The sequence below is a fragment of the Cupressus sempervirens genome, chromosome 8 (assembly GCF_028749045.1).
Source record: "Cupressus sempervirens isolate cs-2001-9-10 chromosome 8, ASM2874904v1, whole genome shotgun sequence".
Lineage (NCBI taxonomy): Eukaryota > Viridiplantae > Streptophyta > Pinopsida > Cupressales > Cupressaceae > Cupressus > Cupressus sempervirens.
In genome coordinates, this window is record NC_143125.1 from 428,884,628 (window position 1) to 428,911,325 (window position 26,698).

The 26,698-nt window shown below is 35.2% G+C and overlaps 1 protein-coding gene across 5 annotated transcripts in view; it reads right to left on the minus strand.

Annotated features, from left to right (window-relative positions):
• LOC149543066 (uncharacterized) overlaps positions 1-26,698 on the minus strand; it is a 233,030-nt gene that overhangs the window by 87,030 nt on the left and 119,302 nt on the right. For all 5 annotated transcript variants that reach the window (XM_089797992.1, XM_089797991.1, XM_089797990.1 and 2 more), the window contains 2 exons: positions 16,478-16,568; positions 16,212-16,281 (listed from right to left, as the gene is read on the minus strand). In XM_089797992.1, coding sequence (XP_089654118.1) covers positions 16,212-16,281; positions 16,478-16,568 — 161 coding nt within the window. The remainder of the gene's footprint in view (positions 1-16,211; positions 16,282-16,477; positions 16,569-26,698) is intronic.

Consider the following 26,698-nt stretch of genomic DNA (forward strand, 5'->3'; position numbering starts at 1 on the left):
TGAAGGTATGGTAACATTTGTTTATTACTGTTTTCTTCTAATTCCATATAATGTCAGCTGACTGCAAACTCTAAACATTAATATATTAGAATGTTGGTGGTCTCTCTACATGCCTAGTGTTGTAATTAGGAGCATTTCAGATTGCTACTTAGAGAGACTAGTTTAATTAGCTTCAAAATATATACATATATGACTATTTTTGTGGTGAAAATAAAAAGACGCTTTCATATTGTTGAAGGGCCACATGACCCTTACCAACTCATAACCAAAGAATTAACAACATGGAGATAAAGAGAGGACACAATGCTTCAAAGAGCATACATTCATAATACTTACAAATTCAATAAGAGAGCTTACAAATTCTTTAAGATGAAATAACTCTTAACTTTTTACAATATGAGAGAGCTTCCACTATGAGAGCTTACACACTAAGAGCTTGCTTACAAATGCTCATATGCCTTACTCTTAGAAACTAAGAGCTTACACACTAAGAGCTTTCTTACAAATGCTCATATGCCTTACTTATATAGAGACTTATCACACGAGATATTATAAACACAACCACTGTGGGATAAATGGTAGATGCAACTACCTTGCTGCAATTATTAAATAGTACTACCCATCCAATTACAATTAAGCACTACCATGTGGGCCAATTAGAAAGTCACATTGCCTTTGTGGGCCAGTAAGAAAATAGATTAGACTTAGCCACTAGATAAGGTGGTGTACCATCTTAAATGGGAGCACTTCAATTTGAGACCTTTTAGCCCTCTATGTGTTTTTTCTCTCTCTCTTCTTCCAATATTGCTCAAACTTCTAGGTCATCTCGCATTTTTGGACATGGCCCTTTAGGTACTATTTTATCACCTTTTTGGTCATATCTTCTAGTGGTTTTCACATTTCCTGAGTCTTTTTGCACTTTCTTTGAGACCTCGAAACCCCTTCTCGGTACCCCCTCTAGTATAGATCTACTTAGGTCAACCTATACTAGGTTAGGATGACCCCGATTGATCTAAACTCTAAGAGATCTAAGTCCTAGGACCCGAAGTGTATCAAGTGTTTCGATTGTTTGATTTTTCTCTTGGCTCGGCCTGCTTTGTTTTCAATCCCAAAAACTAGCATATAAGGAGGCTCGGGCATTCCATTTAAACCATCAAGCTATTATATGTGTTGTCCTGCATTTTGTCACCACAAAATGCAGGTAACAGTACGAAACTTTTTCAAATTAGTTTTGCATTTCTTTGAGTTTATTTCATTATTTAATTGGTTAGTATTGATCAACCAATCGGTACCAATTGATACAATGAATCTTTTTATTGAAGGCCTTCGTCAAGTCATTTTTGTTTTGCTTTCTGTCAAGCCTTTGCTGGATTTTTGAAGCCTTCACAGTTTCTTCTTTGCTTTTGAGTATATGTTTGCTTGTTTTTGGTCCTTTGAATTTGCTTGTTATGCCTTTTGATCTCCCCTTCGATTCGATCTAACCTAGAGGTCAATCGGAGTTGTCAGTCAAGAGATATGGTCATTTTAGTGCCTCAAAAGTGGACATTTTAGGTGCAACAGCACGAATTAAAAATATGATGTTATATTTTTATTTTGACATTCACTTTTTGAAAATATAACATTTTATTCACTTTTTGTTATGTTTTGAAGTTACTTTTCATTTAAATTTATAACTTAAAGTGACTATAGTGCACTTTATGTTATAATTTTAAGTTGAGTTACTTTTTAATTTTTCACTTAAAGTGACTATAGAACTATATAGTTACTTTTTAAATTTTTGATTTTTAAATCAAATACTTATATAAATGTCACTTTAATATAATGTTTATGTATTATATTGATTAATATGATGCATAAATGTTATTTTTGAGTCATATTGATGACATTTTTATAAAATTAAGTGAAATACATAACTTAAATGCCTCAAAGTGGACTTTTTATGTGCATATGCATGTAAAAAACTATGAAAGGTGGAAACTTTTCATGCTAATGCATATAAAAATTCACTTTGTGGATACTTTTCATGCCATTACATCAAAAGCTTGTAAAATTGGACCTTTTTGATGCAATGGCATGAAAAGTTGAGTTTTCATGCTTGTGCATGAAAAAGGTGAGATATGTTTATAAAATATGTAAGTGACTCCAAAAAGTGAGATTTTGGAGACTTGCACATTTTAAAATATGTAATAGGTTTCAAAAAGTAAGATTATATCTCAAGACATATTTTAAAACATGCATTGGACTCAAAAAGGTCCTCTTTTGCCTTCCAACATGTTTTAAAATATGTAATGAACATAAAAATGTCCTATTATGTGAAGAAAACATGTTCTTGCTCCAAAAACCTCCTATTTTGATCATAACTTTTAATTTTCTCCATGGATTTGAATGAAATCAGTTGCATTCATGATGTTTTGGAGAGGTGATCATTTTGCCCTCATCAAAAATCAAGTTATTGCACCCAAAAACGTGTTTGAAACTCCCAAGCTAGGGCACGTTGTTTGTATAAAACTCCATATATCTTCAAAGTTTGATCACATTTTTGTATAGAATCAAATCGTTTTGGCCCTATTTGCTGATTACATCACATAATGATCACCATTTTTGTGTTTAAACATCAAATCGTTTTGTTTGGTAGATCACGTTTTTTTACTTGGAGAAACACGTTTTTGCTTAAATTGCCCGGAAAATTGGGGTTTTAATCCACTTTTTTGCGTTTTGAAGCCACTTTTTTGCATTTTGATCCATGTATATCCATTTGGGGAAGTCGTTTTTGCATTCACAAGTCAAAAATGACTTTAAAACATGCATTTTTAGTCACGTCTTTGCAAAAACGGCCCAGATTTTTGAATTAAAAAGTCACATTTTTGTTCAAAAAACTCAAAAAATTGCATTTTCAGCCCATACATTTGATTAAAAAGGATTGTTTTTGAGTTTTAAATGCATGTTATTGTTTTTGGAGAGCATTTATTTGGCACTTTCATGTCAAATCCGACTATGGAATGTCCATTACATGCAAAAGCGGAAAAAGTCAAAAGGTTGTTTGAAAATCCGGATTTAAGGGAGAATTGGTCTTAAGAATATAAAACTTGCTATTTTAGAGCATCTTTTCCTTCATTTTTGGCACATATTCATCATGTAAGTGGACCTCTTCTTTCTTACATTTTAATTCATGCTTATCCTTGCTAATTTTATGCATGAAATCATTGAATGGATGCCATTTGTAAGAATCCTTGCATTAGAAAGTGCATTTTTCCTTTAAATATGAAGTTTTCCTTCATTTTGATGTTTTTGGTTCTTCCCCAAGTTCCAAATTCGAATTTCATCTTTGGAGTGCATTGCATCTTGGCATGTTTTGAGTTGTTTTCAAAGGTATGTTTTTCTTTTGTTTTGGTTTTGTGTGCTTGTTGCCCGTTTTTCTCCATTTTGGAGAAGTTGCAAGTTTTTTCCCAAAAACTTGTTTTCCCTTCATTACATGCGAAAGCATTATCATTTCATTTTTATTTTTTTTCACATTTCGTTTCCATGTCATTACATCTCACATTTCATCCGACAAATGCGATTACATGTTTTTCATCCCATTCGCCATCCGCATATGCATGTAATCCCATTCTCCGTTTCCATTTTCATCCATCTCATTTTTCGCTTCCATTCGCACGACATGATTTCACGAAATGCCTTACATGTAATTGCATCCAAAAGGTCCAATTTTGACTAAAAGTCACTTTTCGTAAAGTCAAAAAGATGTCATTTTCTCCTCTCCATATGCATTCGCACCTCCATGAGCAAATACATGTTTTCGTATCTTTCCATGCTTTCCATCTTAGCCTTCACCCACATTTGCATGTGTTAGTGAACAGATTGTCCTTTGAAGAAATACACGCAAATTTGACCCTGAAAACCCAAGTGAGAGGACAAACTAACACCAACAGTTGGCATGTGTTAGTGAACAGATTGTCCTTTGAAGAAATACACGCAAATTTGACCCTGAAAACCCAAGTGAGAGGACAAACTAACACCAACAGTTGGATAGGTTATTATTAGATTAATAACCTTCCTCTGAATTTTATCAGGTACAACTCCCCGTGCAAGATTTACAATGAATTGATTATAGGTGCTTTTGACCCGAAAGCACGAAAGGATAACAAGCATCTATCTGTAAACACAGAGTAGACGCGAAACCTAAGGATTGAAAAGAAAGGAAACAGAATACAACAAATTACACAAAGTTAATTTGTTGTACACTGTATCATGTAACAAAGATAAACTGTGTCTTTCATCTTCTTGAGATAATTAAAATCAGAGCCTTGTAAGATATTAAGAAATGACAACATAATAAAGAACAATGACATCAGACTGTAATTTCCAGAGAAAACTGAAAATGACTCAAAGTTCGTATTCAATGGAAGGAAAAACACATTGTAATCAAAGTTAAATGTATTTCACCTCCAGCCTCCCTTCCCCGACTGTAAAGATCACAAAGCTTCTTTCACACATTACAATCCAACCATCATTTAAACCAAATAGAAATTCTTCTGCCATATTACATCAAACATCAAAAGACTGTAACCCTCTCTCAGCTACAAAGTTCTGAAAAAGAGGCAGAAAAGCTCATGCTCTTTATCTCTCTGTCCCTCAAGAAGATGAAACTGTTCTGTCAAAATTTCCTCCTTCCTTGCCTGAAGCCCAAAGTCTGCAGTTTTGGAAGTTGGAAGAATCCCCCTCCCTGTTTAATGCTTTCATCATTTATAGAATTTGGTGGCCAACTGTTCAGTTTCTATAACTGATTCTTGAAAGACTCTCAAACTTCCCACATTTCCCCTTCTTCTACATATGTGCCTAATGTTTAATTGATCATTAAACATCTATCATGATTCTCTTTAAATCATTACATTAAGCTTCCTTTATTTGGAATGAAAAGTTTCCTTTGGGTTTGCATTCCGTTAAGAAATAACGCTTGCTTAAAAAAAAGGGGGCTCCACTATTGTCTAGAATCAAGAGATGGAGATGGAGGTCCCTTGGAAAGAATGGAGGCATTTCTCTTGGTGTCCGTTGACAACTGCCAAGGATCTTTTGCATTCAAGCTTTTTGTGAATATAATGTATTTTCTTTGCATGAAATCTTTGAATGCATATAAATTGGGCAGGTGTCGAGTGTCTATTTCCACCAATCAGGAGAAGACTTAGTATGCAAAGGTGTGTCATAGAAAAATGAAAAGCTTTTTCTTAATTCGAGCTACGTCTTTGGACGGTTAGTGCAGCATCCTCCTCATATAATAGCTCTCCAAGAACACTCGAATATGGTAGAGTTGCAAGGCAGAGCTGCTTTAAATATTGCCACGACAAGTTCCCATCATGTATGTGTTTCTCTGTTGTACCTCACATATGAGACACTTTTCAAAACTCCAGCTCCTATATATCGTAGCTGTATGCTGTGAGTGCTACATGAAGCACATCCTTTTGTTTGACTGGCCTCGGCACGGTGAGGGAATTCCTGCATGCATCAATGCATTATACGCAATTCAATGCCCGCGGTTTCATTGGGACGATTCCCCTTGTGGGTTTCCTCTCGAGCTTTTCATTTATTAATATCTCTTAATTATTAGCACTTCATATTCTATTCTTTTTTTACCATCATGATGTGACAGCGAACCATGCTAACCATTGTGAGGAGATTCCATTCTTTTAAAAGAATGCCTTCGTATGTGTCTTCATGCCTATGTCATTCAGATACTGGTTACGTCCACTGTGTTGCCGACTTCTAAATTGGACGTGGTTCCTTCATATTTGACCATCACTGTTTCCTGCCGCAAAGTTGTTGTTCCATGCCTTTGTTGGTTTTGGGGAAGTGAATCTTTTGTATCATGCCGATAGTAACAGAGAGTTGTGTAATTGTGCTAAGACTTCTTCGCAAATGTTTTGGGATCACGACCACATATTATTTCCAACAGTATAACACCAAGGCTGAAGACGTCACTCTTTACTGTGAGTTTCTGACTTGAATAATATTCAGGGTTTAAATAACCAACAGTTTCTTTTGCACTTTTGAACTGCTTGTATTTAATTATGGATTGCATCAAATGAATAGGGTTGTCAAATTTGGAACTTGGAGCTGGATTTTGCAAACTTGAACCTTTGAAGCTCTTTGTGAAGTCATTTGATCCTGAATTAAATGGTCCTTATGCCTTTGCTCTAAATCATCAATCTTGAAGACATCGAATCTGAATCCTGTCTCTAAATCTACATTTTGAGCCCAGAATCTAAACTTCACTTGTTTTGAACCTACAGGACGGGTTAATTGAACCATCAAACCTTTGAATGAACTTCTCAGAATAGATCATTGAACCTGCACTTCCGATAACTTTTCTTTGAGCACTCCTGCTATGAATCAATGGAGTTGACAGTTTTGAGTCTGAGATTCTAAATCTACATGTTGAACTGATTTGAACCATCGAACCACTTTGAACTACTTCGAACTGAAGTTCGAAGTGGTTCAAAACTCTACACTTGAAGTTTTAAAATCATGTCCATATCAGGTGCTAACAGCATGTAAAGCGTATCTTTCACTCACACTTGCATCTCATTTCACCCTCCACCTTCCGTTACATGTTGCATTTCCATGTAATCCATTTTCCGTGCAGTGACATCTTGAAAGCCCAAGTCACTTTTTGAAAATCGGCAATCTCCATTTACACGCATTCCCATGCGCCAAGCACTTTACTTCAAAAAAGAAAAAAAGAAAAAAAGAAAAGAAAAAGAGTTAAAGGTGCTGATGGAAAGTTGTTTCAAGTGTACATCCGAACATCGTCAAGTAGGTTTTCAAAGTATCAAAGACTCTAGTTTGTGCTGATCTACAAAGGAGAATTTACGACAACTTGAGCAAGAAAAGATGGATCACATCAAGTTTCCACATGATAATGGACAATTCATCAAAGATAGCTAGAGGTTATCAAAAGACGCAACACTATGATTATCAACGTGAATGCAGCAGTACAAAACTCCCAATCCTATTATCATCTGAGATTGCATCGTCAAGTACAAGGCCTTTCAGAAGTGTTCTTTTCTCTTCCGTCTTCTTTCTTCTTCTTTCATGTTTGTAGTTGGAGAAGACGCATTACATGAAAAAGTGTAATTACATGTAATGCGAGTTACACGTATGTAAAACGATGTAATGCGAATTGCACATGCAGTTGCATGTAACCCTTTATTTTCTGTAGTTAGACTTGGTCAAAGTTGGTTGAGTTGCTCCCACTTTTTCCTCCCCCTTTTTCTCAACTTCTTTGCCTATATAAAGGAGTGCCCCCTCATTGTAAAAATTATCTTTTGTTGTATGCAAGAAAGCTCTGCCACATTTGTGCAAGCATAACTTTGATTGTGTAGTACGAATTTGGGAGAAAAGTGAATAAAAGAAACAATTGGATTCGAAGCTTTGACTGGAAGCAATTGTGATAGAACAAATTAGAAGCTTTGACTATAATTTGTGTCTATTGTCTTGATTCATGTTATTATTGTGTGTTCAATAAAAGAGCATAGAGAGTTAAGAAACAATTGAAGCTCGAGCTTTGACCAGGAACAATTGTGAAAATCCATAGCTAGAAGCTTCGTCTGTGGTTTGTATTTTCATCTTAATTCGCAAAATAGTTAGATTGTTCTTACTTTTAGGAGTCTTTGTGCCCTAATTGTAAAACTCTTACCATATAGAAGTACGATCGAACTTAGAGCCAAACCGACATGTTTTAGCTAGCGTATGAGTTAGTGAAGATTTATCGGTATCACTGTTTCCAGCTCTTGATAGAAGTGTAGTTAGAGATTTACCTTGCCCATTATTCATTCTACGAGTAAGTGGATCCTTTCTTGAAAGTTAAGAAGAAAGGATATTAGTAACACCCTGTTTAAGATCTCTCGACTTCTTGCTTACCTTAAGTTGATCCAAGGAACGGTGAGAAGGGGGAGCCTTCCCTTTAAGGTAGGAGAGACTCTGTCTCACACGCTGTGGTTGGTCATCCTATTTTGCGACTGAATTTTTACCCAAAAAACTGTCAGTTGCAAAATATCCACCCAACAATACGCACACAAAGTTGAGCACTTGTAGACTTCAAGAAAGCATTTCAAGGCATCCATTAAGAATTCATTCAAGATCTAGCATTTCCTTCTTGCATCAGGCTTCTTCCTTCAAGGTGGTAGTGGAGTTTGGCTTCAAGGAGGAGATATGCCATCCATCCATTCAAGTTCTTCCATTCTTCATCTTGACACGTCACAAACATTTCCATTCATGATGTTTTAACTTCCATGGTTTCGTTTTGGTTTCTTTGAGTTAAGGCTATTACATTTGCATACTTGATCACATATAAAAATCAATTGCATCTACAAAGGTAATTGAATTTCTCGTTGTTATATTCAGTCCTACTACATGCTAGCATTTCCTTTATCAATATTTTCATGTCAATTTCAAGGTTTATTCCTCAATCTAGGGATTGACTAAGGCAAGCCCTCATCCAACAAAAAATAAACCTATTTTCCCTATGTGCAAGAGAAGGATATAGGAATTGTGACTTCAAACCTGAAAAATACTTGTTGAGGGCTTTTTGGAGAACTTGGATCGATTTTGTTATAGTGCCCTGGGAACATGTCCAGCTTTCCATAAACCTATCGGTAGGTTTTCTTTTGGTCAACCTGTACATGGAGGCTTGGGCTTTTCACAATTTTTTAGGTTTTTTGTCTTGATCACAAATCCATAGTCAAAATCTCAGCCAAAGTTTAAGATCTGCAATTTTCGGAGCAAGAAACACTTTCCCTTCATTTTTCAAGGTCAGATTTCCACCCTTTTTTAATCTCTTAGCATAGACCTATCTCCATATTTTAATTGGGATGATTGGATACATATAGCACCTAGATCTATTTTACTCGTCGTTAAACCAATTGGTTCAATTCACATTCACATTGCACATCTATTGCAATTACAATTAAGCACCACCATGTGGGCCAATTAAAAAATCAAATTGCCTTTGTGGGCCAATAAGAAAATAGACTAGACTTAATCACTAGATAAGGTTTAATTGCCTAGCCATAAATATTAAATGTATCATGTAATTTAATAAATACCTAGAGCATTTTATTAAATAAGGAACTTTCAACAAACTTGTAAAATACCACCTAGGCACCTTGATAACATAATGACCCTTTATATTTTTCCCTTTTTACACCACCTATGTGCCTTGATAAATGAAATGGCCTTTTTTCTCCTTTTTTAATTTTTTCCCACTTGCATTTTCTTCACTTTCTCTCTCCTCAACTTTTTTTTATCCTGCTCCTTTATTTTATTTTATTTTAAGAGCATCTTGCATCCCATATTGTTCTTGGATTTATGATTCTCAATATAGCTTATAATTGTTTTTGATGAAAGGTTACTATATTGCATGCAAACGGATTGTTATACTATTTGACTAGCCATCTGTTTAACAAAATGCCTATATACTACATCATTAAGAAGTTTAGTGTAAGGGTCTCAAATGAAGATCTTGTAGTGGTATGAGAGCATCAAACTTGTCATCTTTTTGGGTATAACCAATGGATTGGTCCTTATGGGAAAAATGCCTAGTCTGGTATAGGTTATGAAGGATCTTACTCAAGCACAACAACAATTAGCTCACAATTTGTAGCAAGATAAAAGGGGACAAGTACTTAGCTTATTTGAGGAATATGATACCCTCTCTACATCTATTAAGAAAGACCTACATTTCATTGATTACATTGATTGGCATCTATGGTTGCAATATAAGACTGATTTGGCAAAACAACAATATTGTAAGATACCTCCTGATATGTTGGCATGAGTTTGCAAAATATGTATGAGGAGTTTTGAGCAGTCACTAATCAGCCTACAAGTGAACAAAGTTCTAAAACAGTCATTGAAAGGGAGACAAGAGGAAGCAACACCTGAAGAAGAATAGTAGGTTACAACATATTTGGAAAATAGCAAGAATCAAATGAGGAGAGAGCAGATTTGTTTCACTTGTCAAAAACATTGATCTCTTAATCACATATGTAGAGTTATTATGGAAAGGAAACAATTGCAGCAAAGTAGTGTTGAGAACATCCAAACTATTGACTTTTAGAGCTGCTGCACACAAAATAATAGTTTGTATTCATCCAGTCAAACCACTCAATACAAACCATTTATATAGGAAGATGTCTTTCTACAATTTACCAACATAGTTCTACAGTCTACCTAACTCTATAATTAACAAGTTGTTTATAAAATTTGCTAACATTCCCCCTAGTGTGAACATGGTAAGAACTCACACTCCACTTGCAATAAGCACAACTTTCCAAGCTTGTGATCTGAATTCAGACGAAGGTACCTCTCATCAACCTTTCATGGTTTTCACAAAGGCTCGCCAAAAACTTGGACATGAATAGGAACCCACAAACTGTCCACCTCATGTGGGTTTTTGGATCCTTCCACAAACCCTTTCAAGATCCATGAACTGCATTATATCAATGCTTTTGTTCATCACACTATTTTATAGTAGGGAAGTTATATAGGAAGCAATATTCATATCATAAATGGAAACAGAGCACTGGTCATATTTCCCTCGACAATGTGGAATTCCACTTATTCACACAACTGGAAACAATGAAAAATAAATCATATTGTATTGGAAAATACAAAATAAAATGCCACCAAAGCTATTGAGTGGCCCCATCGTTGGTAACTAATGAGAGGACATTGATTGTTCTCCAACCTTCGATGCCTCCTATCTCCAATCTTGAATTTATTTAAAGCACATATTCTTCATCACTAGGACATGATACTTCATCATTGGCACAGTTTTCCCAATCAGTTTCTTCAACTAAGGAAGCATGATGATCTAGTTTATCAACTAGTAGAGTTTATGCCCCCTTCTTACAATTCAAACCGACATGTCCTATTTCATTACAATAGAAACATTTGATTTTTCCTTTTGAATGAATTTGCTTGGATTTGTACTCGCCTTTTTTCTTTGTTACATACAAATAATACCTCTTCAGGTTTTGAGTCTTTCTTATATGTGGGAGTTTATTACAACGTTTTAGCCTGATTATAGGCCAAGGGAAAACATATCAAGATGATTGGTGCGGTGAGTGATTGATTTCAAACATATATGGAAGATGTTAGAAAGTCAAATATTACCAGTGTTATGCTTGTGGGTATTTGCACCAAGCTCGGAGTTGATGTGAGCTGAGGAATATTGCTTTAATGGATGATAATATGAGCAAGATATAGCGATTAGGAGACAGCACTATAAGAGACCAAGGAGTCGTGGTCATTTGATGAGAAGAATATAATCGCTATTCACTCTAGTGTACAACTACACTAATTGAGCTAACAGCAATTGAAGTTCCACAAAAGTATTATGATTAAACAAGACTAATCGCATCCTTTCATTCTGATTCCATGTACAGTTCTTAGAAGCTTAATGAAGGACATTGGCATTCTTAGATGGCCTACAATCTGGAAATTACAGGTCTTTATCACAAAAATCTTAGTAAAGGTTGTTGTGACATGAAAGGACAGGAAGCCTGGAGATATTTATGAAAGTCTACTAGCATTTGTTTATTGCTGCTTTCTTATAATGCCATATAATGTCAGCCCACTCCGAACTCTAAACATTAATATATTACAATGTTGGTGGTCTCTACTACATCACTAGTGCTGTAATTAGAAGCATTTCAGATTGCTTCTTGGAGAGACTGGTTTAATTAGCTGTAGGATATATTTATGATTATTTATGTAGTGAAAACAAAGAGACAGTTTCATATTGTTCCTGAATTTATGATTCTTGGTATAGTTTATTATTATTATTATTGATGAAAGGTTACTAGCTTACATGCAATCTGTTTGTTATAATGTTCAACTTGCCATCTATTTAACAAAATCCCTGTATACTAATCATTGAGAAGTTTAGTGGAAGAGTTCCAAATTGAAGATAATAGCAAGGGATCTTATAGGCATTTGAATAAGGTTTTGATGGTAACTGAGAGGCATAGTCATTGTATGCAAAGGCATACAAGTGTAAATTGATCGAGATGGAGATTCTATACTTGGGCATCTCATCAGCACATGATGAGCATAGGTGCACTAGGAGAAGATCTAGGAAATCCTCATTTGGCCACCCTAAAGGACACTTACAGAGTTGTGGGGATTATGTGACCTATGCAGTTACTACAAAAGATCTGTAAAGGGATTCTTGCAACTCAGAGCTCCTTTGATCAATCCTCACTAGGAAGGGGCCATTTAGATGGACAACAAAGGCGCAACATGTTATGTTGTAACAACACATACTCCATTGCAAATAAGGACTCCTTTTCTTATGCTTAGGTTTAGTGTTTAGCTTAGTTTGTCCTAAGTGTTTGTTAGTTTCTTTGGCTTGGCAATATATTGATCTTGTAGTCTCCTGGCAATTGGGAAGCTCATGGTATATTGTCAATTTCAAAGAGAATTTTGATCAAATTATGGATTGCCAAAGTTCAAAATTAAGGGCGAAGTTGTAAAAATTTCACTTAGTATAAAAAACTAAAATTGTCAAAATGTTGTGAAATATTGTCAAGTTGTCAGGTGATGTCAAAACGTTGTCACAAAATCAGGACGTAGAAGGTAGAATTTGAAAAATCATAACTTGAATTCGAGTTGGAAATGCTTTCACAATAGGGTCAAGATACCAAGACAAAAATAATTTCAATCTCAATTTGAGGAGATGTCCAAAAAAATGAAAAAGAAGTGAATGAAGCAATTTGGGAATATGGGCCATCACAATCAATTGAGGGTTGAATAATGTTGAATATCAAGAGATATTGCTCAAGATGCACAAACTTATTTATGATGATGAAGCGGAGTTGAAAAAAAGATGATGAGAACAATTTGATAACTGTGTAAGCTAAGATGGCATTCAATTATATTCAATCAATCGAAGGATTTCAAATCAATGTGTCCAAGTTCATCCAACTTGACTCATTCACAAGTGGAAATGTGGAAGGGATTTAATGTAGTAGTGCAACGAATTTTCTCATCGGCTCATCCTTGAAAGGATATGTACTTAACACTTGTAATCATCACATTGGAAGACATAAAAAGATTGTACGTAGTGGTTGTAAGTTGTAACTAATCCTCAATAAGGTTTCTCTAAATTTTCTTGGCCATTGATTTCATATCATTTCTGGCCCTTCATTTAAATTGGGAGGTCTATAAAATGCTTGACATTCTCATTTGTAAGATCATTAGAAGGCGATCAGTAATATGTGTTACCAAGTATAAGTAGTAGGAGGAGATCAAAGCTTGTTGCCAAGATTATGTTGAAGTTAATATAGACTTTCCATTTAAGATATGGAGGATTTTTGTGTGTTGCTTCTATATTTTGCATGGTTTCTACTTATCAAATTTCATTTTAAGTTCATTTATCTTAAAGAAGAAATGTGGAGATATAGGATGAATTCCTTGGTTCACACTTTTGTATTTTGTTGATTGTGAATTGCAACGTATGGCACTAGTTTGATTTTGAATGTTCACTTGGATTGCATTGGCCATGAATATTTGGATGAATGTTTACAATATGAAAATCCTTCATTAACTTTGGATATTGCATTATGTTTTGTGCAGTTTTTGCATGGCAAGGCAAAGCTTGGCTTGAGGAATTCATTAATCTAAACATCATCCAATGATCAACATCCTTCGGTGCTAGTAGTAGCATAGATTCTCTAACCTTTATCATTTTGTCTTTTCTTTGAGGTTTGTATGTCTTTTACTAGAAGGTTGTCAATTTTCGAGGTTTAACACACATTACTATGTATATGAGTCAATTTAATTTAGAAAATCAATGAATGATTTATAATACATTTGGTAATTGACATATCCAAGCACCAATTCCGTACTTCTCTCCTAAACTCAACCCTAATGAGATTATGGATTTACTTGTCATAGAGTGCTTCACACCAATCTCTACATAGGTTCCCTCAATGCTTTAGGACCCCATCCTATCCCATCTTGGGATTCATCTATATTTTGTGGATTTACTCCTCTCCCAATACAACACCAACATATCTTCTCATGGGGTTATAGCAAGAGATTGAAGAATAGGCTTTAAGTATATTAATATCTCATGTATTACATACATACATACATACATATATATAACATGATTATTTTATATATATAAGACCATACAATAGTTTTTGATGTCCAAGAAGGTTCAGACATCCTATTCTTGTAATCTATTTTAACTCAGATATTAGCCAACGCTGCATTTACTAATTCAGTTTCTTTTTACCTCCTCCTATAAAAAGTTTCAAATATAACTTATATCCTCTGATTTTCCTTCTATATATTATATAATTCCTGATTCGAGGAATATAATCTCATCCAAAGGCATCAGAAGAAAGTAAAGAATCAGATTTATAGATCTAAGGTATGTTGATAATTCTTTAATATGTCCAATTTGAAATTCTTGTTTTTCACCTATGGGAGAATGAGCAGATATTAGAGCATCCTAACTTGAAATTGCATAAGTGTGAGCAATTCTGAGAAGGGGAGAGTGTCATGTCCCTTTAGGAGGATTTACTGGTGGCCCATTTTGATTCCTATGGGCAATCAATATTTAAACAAGCAAATCAACAATCTCTGTTTAACTGATTATGGGCCTATTCTTTTAAGGTTATCCTCATCATTCGAATCATTTTAATATTTCCTCCCTGTAACAGCCAACCTGATCTCAAAAATTGGAGGGGAAGGATGATGAAAGGTAGTATAAATGAATGTCACAAAAGCATTTGGTTATCAGATTCGACATTTTCTATTTCCATATTGGAGTGATTATCGGCATGCAATTTCGGTGGTAATTGATCACCCTAGTCAATGCAAATAGAATATTTCATGAAGTCTCTAGAAGAGATGATATTGAATTCTATTGGGCACCAATAAGCAAGTCTATGGTTGAACATCTCTGAAATTGACATAAGCATCAAAGATATCTCAGATCAGAAGACGCGTCAATATATTACAAAGTAAAGTCACACCTTGGGTGCATACAATACGAACTGAAGCACCAATTAATATAGTGCTCGACAACCCATTTGGAAAGGAACCGCAATCCAAAAAAGAATTGTGAATACTTCTTTCAGATCGCAATCAGCCATCAATCAACCAGGAGGTCGAAATTTGAGCACTACTCAAAAGTACACTCAACTTGAACATTCATAATAAGTAAACCTTGGCATACAAGATTGAATAAGAATCACCACTGTTACTTCCATATTGTTGACTGTGGATAGCCATCTACAACGAGCATCAATCAACTGTGTGACAACTATTTTCAATGGCTAACTTGCAACTTTTGAGAGGAGACAAAATATATATTCTTGCAGATGTGATTTGAGCTCCCTTCATCCCAAAGTAGATTCAAGATCTTAATTCCACGACTTCAAACATGAAATAATCATTTATTGAGAGAAGTCCAATTATCTTTGAATTATTTTATATTCAATTTTCAAATTGCAATAATATTCAGTTGTGCACAAATATTGTTTTGAAGCTAGTATTTTTGCTTGTTTTCTTTTATAGCCACCTTCGGATATTTCAATATTAATTCAAGAAATCCCAAACTATCCAAAAATAGTAACTCTACCAACTTCCCAATTGGTGTCCATTATTGACACCTACTATAAAAACTATGGACAAATTGTCAAAAATTCCTTCAAATTGTGTTAAAAAAATTCCAACAAATCCCCTGAGCACACACTGATGACATCAAAAGATTCCTCTGAACTACCTGACACAAACCCTAAAAGTCAGCTTCAACTACACTACAGGAGAACCTGAAAATTGGAACATTACAGTCCACCCTTCCAAAAAGTTGCTTTCCTACAAGCACTGTCAAACAAAGCAACAATCATCTTACTAATCGAAACAAAGCTATGAATGATCCTAAGGGTTATACACAAAAATCAAAACACTAGTTCTGATTACATGAGATGGAATTGGTGATCAAATGGGACTCACATTTCAAGTTTGAACACATACAAAAGGATTTTTTTAACCTGAAATCAGCTCCCTTGTTATATAAAATGAACTAGCATGCACACCCTTAAAAATAGATTACATGTGAAGTAATTTATACCATCAGCTGTTCAAAAAGAGTAAATTTTAAAAATACTAACACAGCTGGAAAGATTCAAAGAAATTACTGCAATAAGCTTCAGTTGCTCCACAAAATTTGATAGATTATTCCATAATTCACTGAATGAATCAAGATGCCTGCAAGAATTGAATAATCAAAAACACTCTTTCAGATTTTTAATAAGAAGCAATCAACTGAAATGTATTTTATAAAAATATAAATTGAGTCACCTTGTAACCAAGCATAATTATGGCACTACCTTGATGTCAATCCAAGCCATAAATTTTATTGACAACCTTAATTCATTCAAAACCTGAAATAGGTGAGATATACCCTGCACTTGTGTGTATCTCTATGGCATCTACGTCACTTCTCCTAAGAAGCTCTGTAATAGCAGCATTGGTTCTAACGTATGTATTTGCTCCTGAGAACAATGTGTTACAATATGGAGTTTACAATTCAGATTGTAAAAGAGAAAGAAATATACACCTACTGAAAAACATAAATAGTTCAAAAAAGAACTAATCCAACAAAATGAAAGTATCATATATTTTATACCATGCAAGGGAATAATGAAACTATGCATTGAAAAATAATCAATTTAAAGATATGAGGTCCACTTTTCCATTTGAGACTAGTTTTAATTAATTCACTATGGGTTTAAAATATAAACTCTAAAAAAACCCCAAGTCTAGCAGTGTTTCAACCAAAAATCCAATATGTAGACAGCCAAAATCTTTAAACTGCTAAAAGTAAATTAAAACAAGAAAGAACCTTTAGATTCAAGGTTTACCCAAAAATATTGAGGCAGAAATGAAGAGAAGGTACATAAGTATTCATTCCAGGGATTCTATTGGATGCCCAAAATGAAATAAAGATAGGGACTCTCAAGTTATATAGGTCTACAACTACCCAACCAGACGATCAAAAGAATACATTTCACAATGGACTAATTTTGGAGGAGAGAACATACCACATAGTTTAATATTTTTAATCATATGCTTCCAAATTAGTCCAATCACCAACTCACTCTTTTCAAGCCTAAATATGGGCATAAAACTGACTTTGAAACACTTCAGTCTACTTTAATTACAGTCCTTCACTCTCATAGGTGGCCCCTTATTTGCAGGTGGTTGGGGTACATCCATCCATATAAACCCCATAGATGAACTGAAATACTGTCAAAGCTCCCTGGATGGGTTCAAGAACTCTAGGTGTCTCATATGTTAGTGCAATGCCCCTCAAAACAATGGCATCACCTATTAAGTAAAAGCCATGTAAAGTAGTTGAAAACCATTCAAGCGGAAATTGAATTCATCCTTGAATATTGCCAACTGGTTATCCAACCAAATTAAGTATCTTCATCTGCTAGCCCCTTAAGAACCTATTATAACACATTACTTACAACTACTTGTGTTATTTATGGTTCTATTTTACTTTTCTTATCATGGGAAAATATAAATTGTTAGAAATAAAGTTGTTACAAGAACCCCATCCAAGTGCTGCTGAGCTTCTTACAAACCCCTAAATACGGAACAAGCATGAAACTAAAAGATAATCTGAAAACAATCTGTTAATATATCCAAGGAGAGACTAAACTATGTACATTATAAAAAGTTTCCATAAGAAAAATTCTACATTACAGTCGGAGTTGTTCATAAACAAAGGAAAATGAAGAAGCAATGAAATGGCCTCCACTAATATTTCAAGGATTACTCCAATGTATTTTACTAGTAGCTTAACAAGGAAACAAAAGTCTCTACTTGTTCTAACGTATAAAAATTTGAAATTGCCTTTTGCAAGCAATATAAAACAAACAATGTGTGAGATAAAACCTTTCTTCATATCAGATGTGAAGTTTTGTGGTACCCGACTAAACTAAACTAGCCCTAAACTATAGCTAAGATATATGAATATGCACCTATAAAAATTATATTCAGAAATTACATAAATGAAAACAACTATCTGCTACAAGTGCAGTTGTTGCTGCTACAACTATCATCGTTTCAGAGGTGTGTTCATTTCAGAGTAACAAGAATCACCACGATTCAGGCGATTTTGGCAATTTTGCAATCCGAAGAAGGTTGGGTTATTTTTTCTGACTTGTCAAATCAAATCACCAATTTTTTGAGGCCAAAATCGCTTGAATCAGCGATTTTTTTGAAAAACGCCAAAATTTGTCAAGCTGGTAAAAAATACAAAAGGTATCCAATTTTTTTTACATATGTGATATATTTATTGATTATGTTCCTTGTTTATGTACGTTAGGCTTTAGCTTCTATTTAATGATGTTATAGTGTGTTTAAGTTATATTCAATAAAGGGTGCATGAAATAAGTTTTAATCGTTAAATCTTTGAATTTCAAGGGTTTTTTCACCTTGCTGATTCGTAACCAATTCATAGGCAATTCACGATTCGAGTAGGCCTTTCCGATTCCGAATTTTGGTTCTTTGGTTCATTTACAAGGGTCTTCTTTAATCATTCAAGGATCAATTTGAAGACATTTAACTGCAGATTGATAGAGTTTTGCGAGCAGTAATTTCCAGATTTTAAATCCTTCTTCCATTAGCTGGCACATGCTCATTGTAGGAAGAATTGATCTCTATAGAAGGATGTTTGGTGTTTGTTTCAGAGGTATTTGACATTGTTCATCACTGTTCATTAATTCTGGGCAGAAATGATACATTTTCTGATCTGAATAAACATTCAAAAATCTGGAAAAAGCTACAACAGTCACCATTCCTGCCCAGATTCACAAATAAATGGTGTTTTCCTCATTCCAAGTACAAATATTTCAAAAGTATTGTTGTACTTGTCATCTAGATGTTTATTTTGATCCATTGGATAATAAATAAATAAATAACAGTCCATTAAATTTGAAACAGCAGTGACATAATTGTTCTTAATTCATTATATTTCATTGTACTTGCAATTTCCTTTATTTATATAACTTTCACACTGCAAAAACTTCATATTTCAACAAAAACACAATTTAAAAATAAAATCCAGTGAGATAGAGCTTGCTTACAATGTGTTTGACAAAATGTCGAACATCTACTGTTGAAGCAAATCCACTGTTTGTCAAAGTTAGAACCAGCAAGGGTTCTTACAGTGGTATTGGAGCAATTTCCTGTCATCCTGTTGGGAAATGAGAAATAAAAAATTGGTCCTATTGTTGTTATTTGAGTGATTGGCACTCTTGCTTGTTTCAGTCATGTAAAAAACTAGAGAAGAGATTGAATTGGAAGCTGATATAATTTTTAAGAATACCCGATCGTGCCAGATAAGCTTAAAAAATTAGATGGCTTTGATTGTTTCTTGGATTACTTGCTTGGCTTCAATTTGAAGGTGTCTTATACATTGAAACATATTCAAGGGAAGCATGGTGAAAAGATAGAGCTTGGTTAATTTGACATTCCTTAAGGGAAATCCATTGAATCAATTACACATAACGAACAACGCAGGAGTGAAATTTGGAAGGAGTTCTTCAAATATGCAGAGAGGTTTGAGGATAACAACAAAAATTCATTTTACAACAGTTTGAACTCTTTTGCATTATCATGAGGTAGTAGTTGTTTCACTTAAAGAACACACTTCTAGTTTGTTGCAGCATCAAGACACTCAAGTTTTGGGTGTTAGAAATGGGACATGTGATGCAGATGTAGGTCATAACAGATCTGATCTTATAAATCAGACCTGGGAAAATAATTCAAAGAATTCGTCTATTGGTAATAGGTCCTAGGATCATGACTTGCATGGACTTACAATTACATGGGAATTGTCATGTCCCCAAATTTGAATGTAATAATTAAATTTAATTAATTAATTAACTGGTCCTAGGATTTAAATAATATAATAAAAGGACCTTTAATTAGTTACTTTAATTAATTAATATGGAGCCCAAGTTAATATTTGTATTTGTTGTTCCGATTAATTTAATATATGTCGGACCTATCTTTATTTTAGTTTTCGTTGGTAAGTGTTGCTGTCGGCTATCTTTGTACACCCTGGGAAAGGTATTTCCCCGATGAGTATTTAAACACAGCTTGTAGGTAGTCGTAGGTATGCTGCAAATTCCTATTGGAGTTCTTTGTTGTTCGCCATTTCGGAAGTGAAAGACCTTCCCTATTTGGTTTGTCTAGTTTCGGTGGGAGTCAATTCCTCACCCTATTCCGTCGCCTGTAACACTTCACTCGAATCTGGCAAATAGGAGCACCATCTATCTGCGAATATTAATTGAATATACCTGTGTTCAATTTTCATTATTTGGATTTTATCTTGTTCATGGTTGTATTGTTCAAACTCACTTCCACTACCCCCATGTCTTCTTCCGTACAACTACACGAACATACAGACTCTGGATTGGCACACAATCATTTCGTAGTAACACCGTATGGCCCATCCTATACAGCCCATCCTGTATGGCCCATCTCGTACGACCCATCCTGTATAGCTCACTATAATACCGTACGGCCTCATAGGCTTGCATTCACTTGTCCCATCGTACATCATCTGTGCTCCATACCGTACCGTACAACCTTTCAACCCTTCATAATAGTACCATATTGCCATTGTACAATAGGTTCTACCATCAACACTAGCATACAGTCACCTCCATTAGCATCTCCGGTAAATAATCAATAGTAGGCTTGTGAAAGAAGGGAAAATGGAACATTTCAATGGTATTAGAGCTAGTGATTCTGCCACCTTATTGGGAGAATGGAGAGCTTTGACTTGGATTACACTATGGCTCATTTTCTAGTTGATTGGAGGGCACATTTGTTAGTCAAGTACTCCAAGAATTCTTTTGCGTACCAACTATTGGATGGTCAAGTACAAGATGACAGATACTAGGTGGTTGGCAAAATCATTTACCACAAAGACATAATCTGCTTGGTACTTGAGACCAAGATGAAGGAAATTTTGGAAGAAAGTACTTGCACAAATATCATTGAACCAATGCTCAATGATCAACTTGATGGAAATAAGGGTTCTGCCAGCAACCCTTTGAATAAGTAATTTCTACCGGTAGTTGTTCAGCCTCTTGGTGATGCAAATTCGATCGCGGATTATTTGCAGGAGCAATCTTTATAGTTGGCTGATTATGAAGTCTATTACCCAGTGCCACTCGTGATGGATTATACAGATGAATTTCAACTTTGGGATCTTGGTGACTCGAACCGAAACAATATTTATATCAAAGTGGCGCAGGGAAAGTTTGACGACAATGTGGTGCTGCGGAGGATTGATGTCATTTCACTTGTCTCGCCTGCACGTTTGATTTGGGATCCTGGAGCTGTTGGCGTTTCGTCTAATGACGGATTGCTTGAGGGCAAGCAATCTTTGGACGCCGAGGATTTGTCATGTCCCCAAATTTGAATTTAATAATTTAATTTAATTAATTAATTAACTGGTCCTAGGATTTAAATAATATAATAAAAGGACCTTTCATTAGTTACTTTAATTAATTAATATGGGGCCCAAAATAATATTTGTATTTGTTGTTCTGATTGATTTAATATATCTCGGACCTATTTTTATTTTAGTTTTCGTTGGTAAGTGTTGTCGTCGGCTATCTTTGTACACCCTCAAAAAGGTTTTCCCAATGGGTATTTAAGCACTACTTGTAGGTAGTCGTAGGTATGCATTTTGGATTATTTTCTATGTATTGTGAATTCCTATTGGAGTTCTCTATTGTTCACCATTTTGGAAGTGACAGACCTTCCCTATTTGGTTTGTCCAATTTCTGTGGGATTCAACCCTCACCCTATTCCGTTGCCTGTAACACTTCGCTCGGATCTGACAAATCGGAGCACCATCTATCTGCGAATATTAATTGAATATACCTATGTTCAATTTTCATTATTTGGATTTCATCTTGTTCATGGTTGTATTATTCAAACTCACTTCCACCACCCCCATGTCTTCTTCCGTACAACTACACGAAAACATATAGACTCTGAATTAACACAATCATTTCGTAGTAACACCGTACGACCCATCTTGTACAGCCCACACCGTACGGCCCATCCTGTACCGCTCATTGTAATACCGTATGGCCTCACAGGCTTGCATTCACTTGTCCCCCTCGCCGTCCATCATTTGTGCTCCATTACCAACACCGTACAGTCATACTCCCATACCGAACGACCCTTCATAATAGTATCATATTGCCACAGTACAACAAGTTCTACCATCAATACTAGCGTACAATCACCTCCATTAGCATCTCTAGTAAATAATCACTAGTAGGGTTGTGAAAGAAGAGAAAACGAAACATTACAGGGAAGGGGAAAGGTGCGAAGAGATTGTCAAAACAGAAGCTTCTACATTACTAATTGAGCCATCTTTTGAGGTATATAGTAGTAGTACCCAGGTTGATGATGTATGCACTAATGATAGCACACTTGATGGTGTTGATCACAAGGTGAGCATTGCGGATACAACATTCTTTATAACATAAGATAAATTTATTAATGTCTAACAAGAGACCACAAAAAGAGTATAAGGGATTGAAAGTATACAACCAAAGAAGCAGTAGACCAAATAGACACCAAACAATGTCCAGAAAAGAGCAAGCGAGAAGCAGAAGAAACAAACAAAGAAATCATCCCCGAGACATCCTTCCTTGTTTAAAGAAATCTAGCACAAAATCATACTGCAAAATTTGATTTTAGAAGCTTGCATGAGTGTCATAAATTCCACGAACATCACTTGGTTGGGCAATTAAAGGTGAATGACACTTAGATTGCCACAACCATTGAGCACTTTGATGTTTACTTGCCTGATGTTAGCCATGTATGGTTGGAGCATTCCTATGATAGATAAGCACTATGATGGTAATTTTTTCCCTCACAGTTTCATACACACCGAGAAGCTATTAGAATAATCAAACAAAACTATTTGCAGATACTGGCTAACAAAGACTGCCTTCTCGAGTGGGGTTGCACTTGTTATGATGCATTAAGGGGAAAAGAGGATGAGGTAAATGAGCTCACTCATGAGCTAGAGGTGACTACAGTTCATTGGAAAGTGCCTAATTGGCTTTATAGGAATTGTAGTCACGGCTAGAGGAGTTTACCAAGGAGTTGGTTCGCACACAGTCATCTCTAACTACAAGTACAATGCAGTTCTTTACATTGGTAGTTCTTGATGATTTGTCATCCATGGGTTGTGGTGATTGTTGTAGTGGGGGTGTACATACATCCATTACAGTTACAGCTACAGATAATATAGTTGGGATGGGTGCATCTATAGAAGGCAATAAAGATCTACATGTTGCATTAGGTTCTCTCGTGGTTACATCTGTTGTAGGTGTTGGTGATGAGTTGATTGACAAAGGTTTTATTCACTACTATGACAATCAACGCTTAACCAAGGTGGAAGCCTTTATCAAGACTACATGGGGAGTACTCATTATACTTCACTGATTCACACATAGACGACTTGTTGATTTGTCGGTGTGGATTGGCTTCGAGTTTATACCATCCTTTCTGGGTTGGGTTAGCACTGCCTTTTGTCAATGGGGTCAGCAGTTGCAAGTTGGATTATTTGCAGTGTTAGCACATCTAGGACAAATTGATAGAGTTTGCAGATGATGATTGTATCACTATCTTTTATGGTTATTAGCATCTCTACAGTCTAGCTGGATGTGAGTGTCCGTTATATTGGGACTATGGTGTCCATAGAGTTAGCACTACCATTGGGTTGAGTTCCAACGAGTTGTTTACTCCATCACTGCCTACAATTAGTTTCCAGATAATTCTCTTATTGATGTCATTTATTTGGGTATTGATGGTACAAGAGTCAGTTGTGTACAACAGGGACATTACACAATTTTACCCTTGGGATCTAGGTGGACTATAATGTTAGTTTTTCCTTTGGGATTGCTTGGGACAAGCAATCTTTGGGGAAGCATTGTAATGTCCCCTTCTCAATTAGTCCAGTGATTGTGAGATTAGTCCATCATTATGACCCTCATGAGCTAGTCATCCAAATAGAGGGCACATTGGTTCATTGTTACCTACTATTTTGGGAGATCATTAGAATGTAAAGAAGTTGCTAGCCAGGTCTAGGCACATCAATTTTTCATTTGGTTTAGTTTGAGGGACTTAAATATTTATAGTAAGTTAGTTATGCTAGCAGTTACTATATTTGGCAATGGCTACCAAATGTAGTCATGGTTCAGTGCAGAGTGTCATCAGTTACAGTTTCATGCTACCTTCGTTTGGAGTTTTCTTAGGACTTACTATTTATAGTAAGTCAGTTAAGAGGGTTGCTAAATTTAGCATGGCACCTGACCACCAGTCAAAACCCCAATTGCAGTGGCAATTAATGGATGAGTTAGCAATTATTAAAAAGAGTATAATTAATGATATTAAATAACTTATAATAAAATTATTGAACCAAGTCACTTTAATGATCATTTAAAAGGACAATGGGGCCATGATCCTTCAATTAGTTCTTTAAGTGAATTGATTTTATTTTGAAAACAGTGTGTAAGTCAGAACTATTGAAAAGCACACAAAAGTTATATAACTTTAAATGAAACAAAAGGAATATATCGTTTATCCCACATTAGTAAGGAATGTGTTTGAGCTCTCACAAGAAAGAATAAAAAGGAACTTAAGAGCTCATTCTCATATATCAAATTGATCATTTTTGTGCTTTGATACTTAGTGAATTTAATGAGTTTCTCCAGCAAGGGTTTCAAGGAGCCATTGCAAGTTTGGAGGTCATTATTACTCAGCTTTGGGGTGCTGAAAGATGGCACTGAGATTGCAAATCGTGCTTGTCATTGTTCTACATCAGCCTTTCATAGGTGTGTCCATTTACAAGGTTCTTATCTGATCATTCAAGGATCAATTTGAAGACATTTAATAGAAGATTGAAAGAGTTTTGTGAGCAATCATTTCCAGATTTTATATCATTCTTCTTTTAGCTAGCTCGTGCTCATTGTGGGAAGAATCGATCTCTTTAGAAGTTTGTTTGGTGTTTGTTTTGGAGGTATATGACATCTTTTATCACTATTCACTAATTTTGGGCAGAAATTATACATTTTCTGATCTGAATAAACATTCAATAAACTGGAAAAAGCTACAGCAGTCACCATTCATGCCCAGATTTACAAATAAATGGTGTAATCTTCATTCCAAGTAGACTCTTTGCAAAGTATTGTTGTACTTGTCATCTGGATGTTTATTTTGAATTGTACAAAATAAATAAATCAAAATCCATTAAATTTGTAACAGCAGTGACATAATTGTCACTAATTAGTTATATCTCACTGTAATTGCAATTTCCTTTATTTGTATAACTTTCACATTACAAAAACGTCACATTTCAACATAAACACAATTTTAAAATAAAATCCAGCCTGATAGAGGTTGCTTGCAAAGTGTTTGACAAAATGTCAAACATCCACAATTGAAGCAAATTCAGTATCTGTCAAAGTTAGAACCAGCAAGGGTTCTTACATTCACCTCAAATACATGCTACAATGTCCCATTCCTAAGTGCTTAAGTTTAGTACACTACTAGCCTATTCAACAAGTTCTCCTATGTTAATTAGGGTTAGGTTACTCGTGATGACAGTTTGAACCAGCAGTTTGGCGATGACATGCTTATTTGAGCTCCAAAGATCAAGATGTGCATAACATCCTTTTAAGGAGAGGTTTCAGTTGAGTTCTTCAATATTTTGCTATTTTTCGTAGTTTTGGGAACTACCAACTATTAATGTTACATTTTTTATAGATATGTTGGTGGATGCAGTTATCTTAATTTTTTATATGGTCTCGAACTTTAAATTTTACTAACAACAAATAATTAAGCTAAAAAATGTCCATTATTTATTTTCAAACTATATACGTAACATGCCTACTCTACCATTACAAAGTGCTCAAATCCTTGGATGAGAACATGAAATTTTTGGTGACTAAGCTTGAATAGATGCACTAGGAAAAGGATATAGTTGACTTGCACCAAGAGAAGGAGAAGGTACAGGAGGTTTCTACTGGCCCCAGCAAAAGAACCCGTGCAAATACAAAGAAGGTGGAAAAGCTTCCTTAGGGCATTATTGATCTTAGGAAGGTTGGAACAAATATTAACCAGATGGAAATGGGGGTAGGAGAGATGTTGAAGAATTTGGCTAGAACTTGTTATGCTTCTTGGTCCTAGTTTACCTTTGTGTACGTGTTTTTTTGGTTTCCTATATTGTATTGGCTTTTTGTTGATGTTCTCTCTATTATTTTGGCCAACTTTCTTCTTTGACAAATTTTTGTCATTACCTATTTAGCTATGCTTTAATACTTTATCTTATGTATCCTTTATGCCAAGGTTTTGAAGTCCCTTCAAAACCTGTTTTTGCATTAATCAAAACAGATCTACTCTCCAATGGTTTATCACCCTATGCATGTGGGGCAAATACTATTATTTCAAACCCAAGTGGCTAGTTGTTGTGTTGTTGGAGAGCTCAAACCAAAGTCTCATGGATTGTAGGAATTGGTGTCTCTCAAGCTATATGAGTCAAAGTGGATTGCTCACTTATAATTTTCCT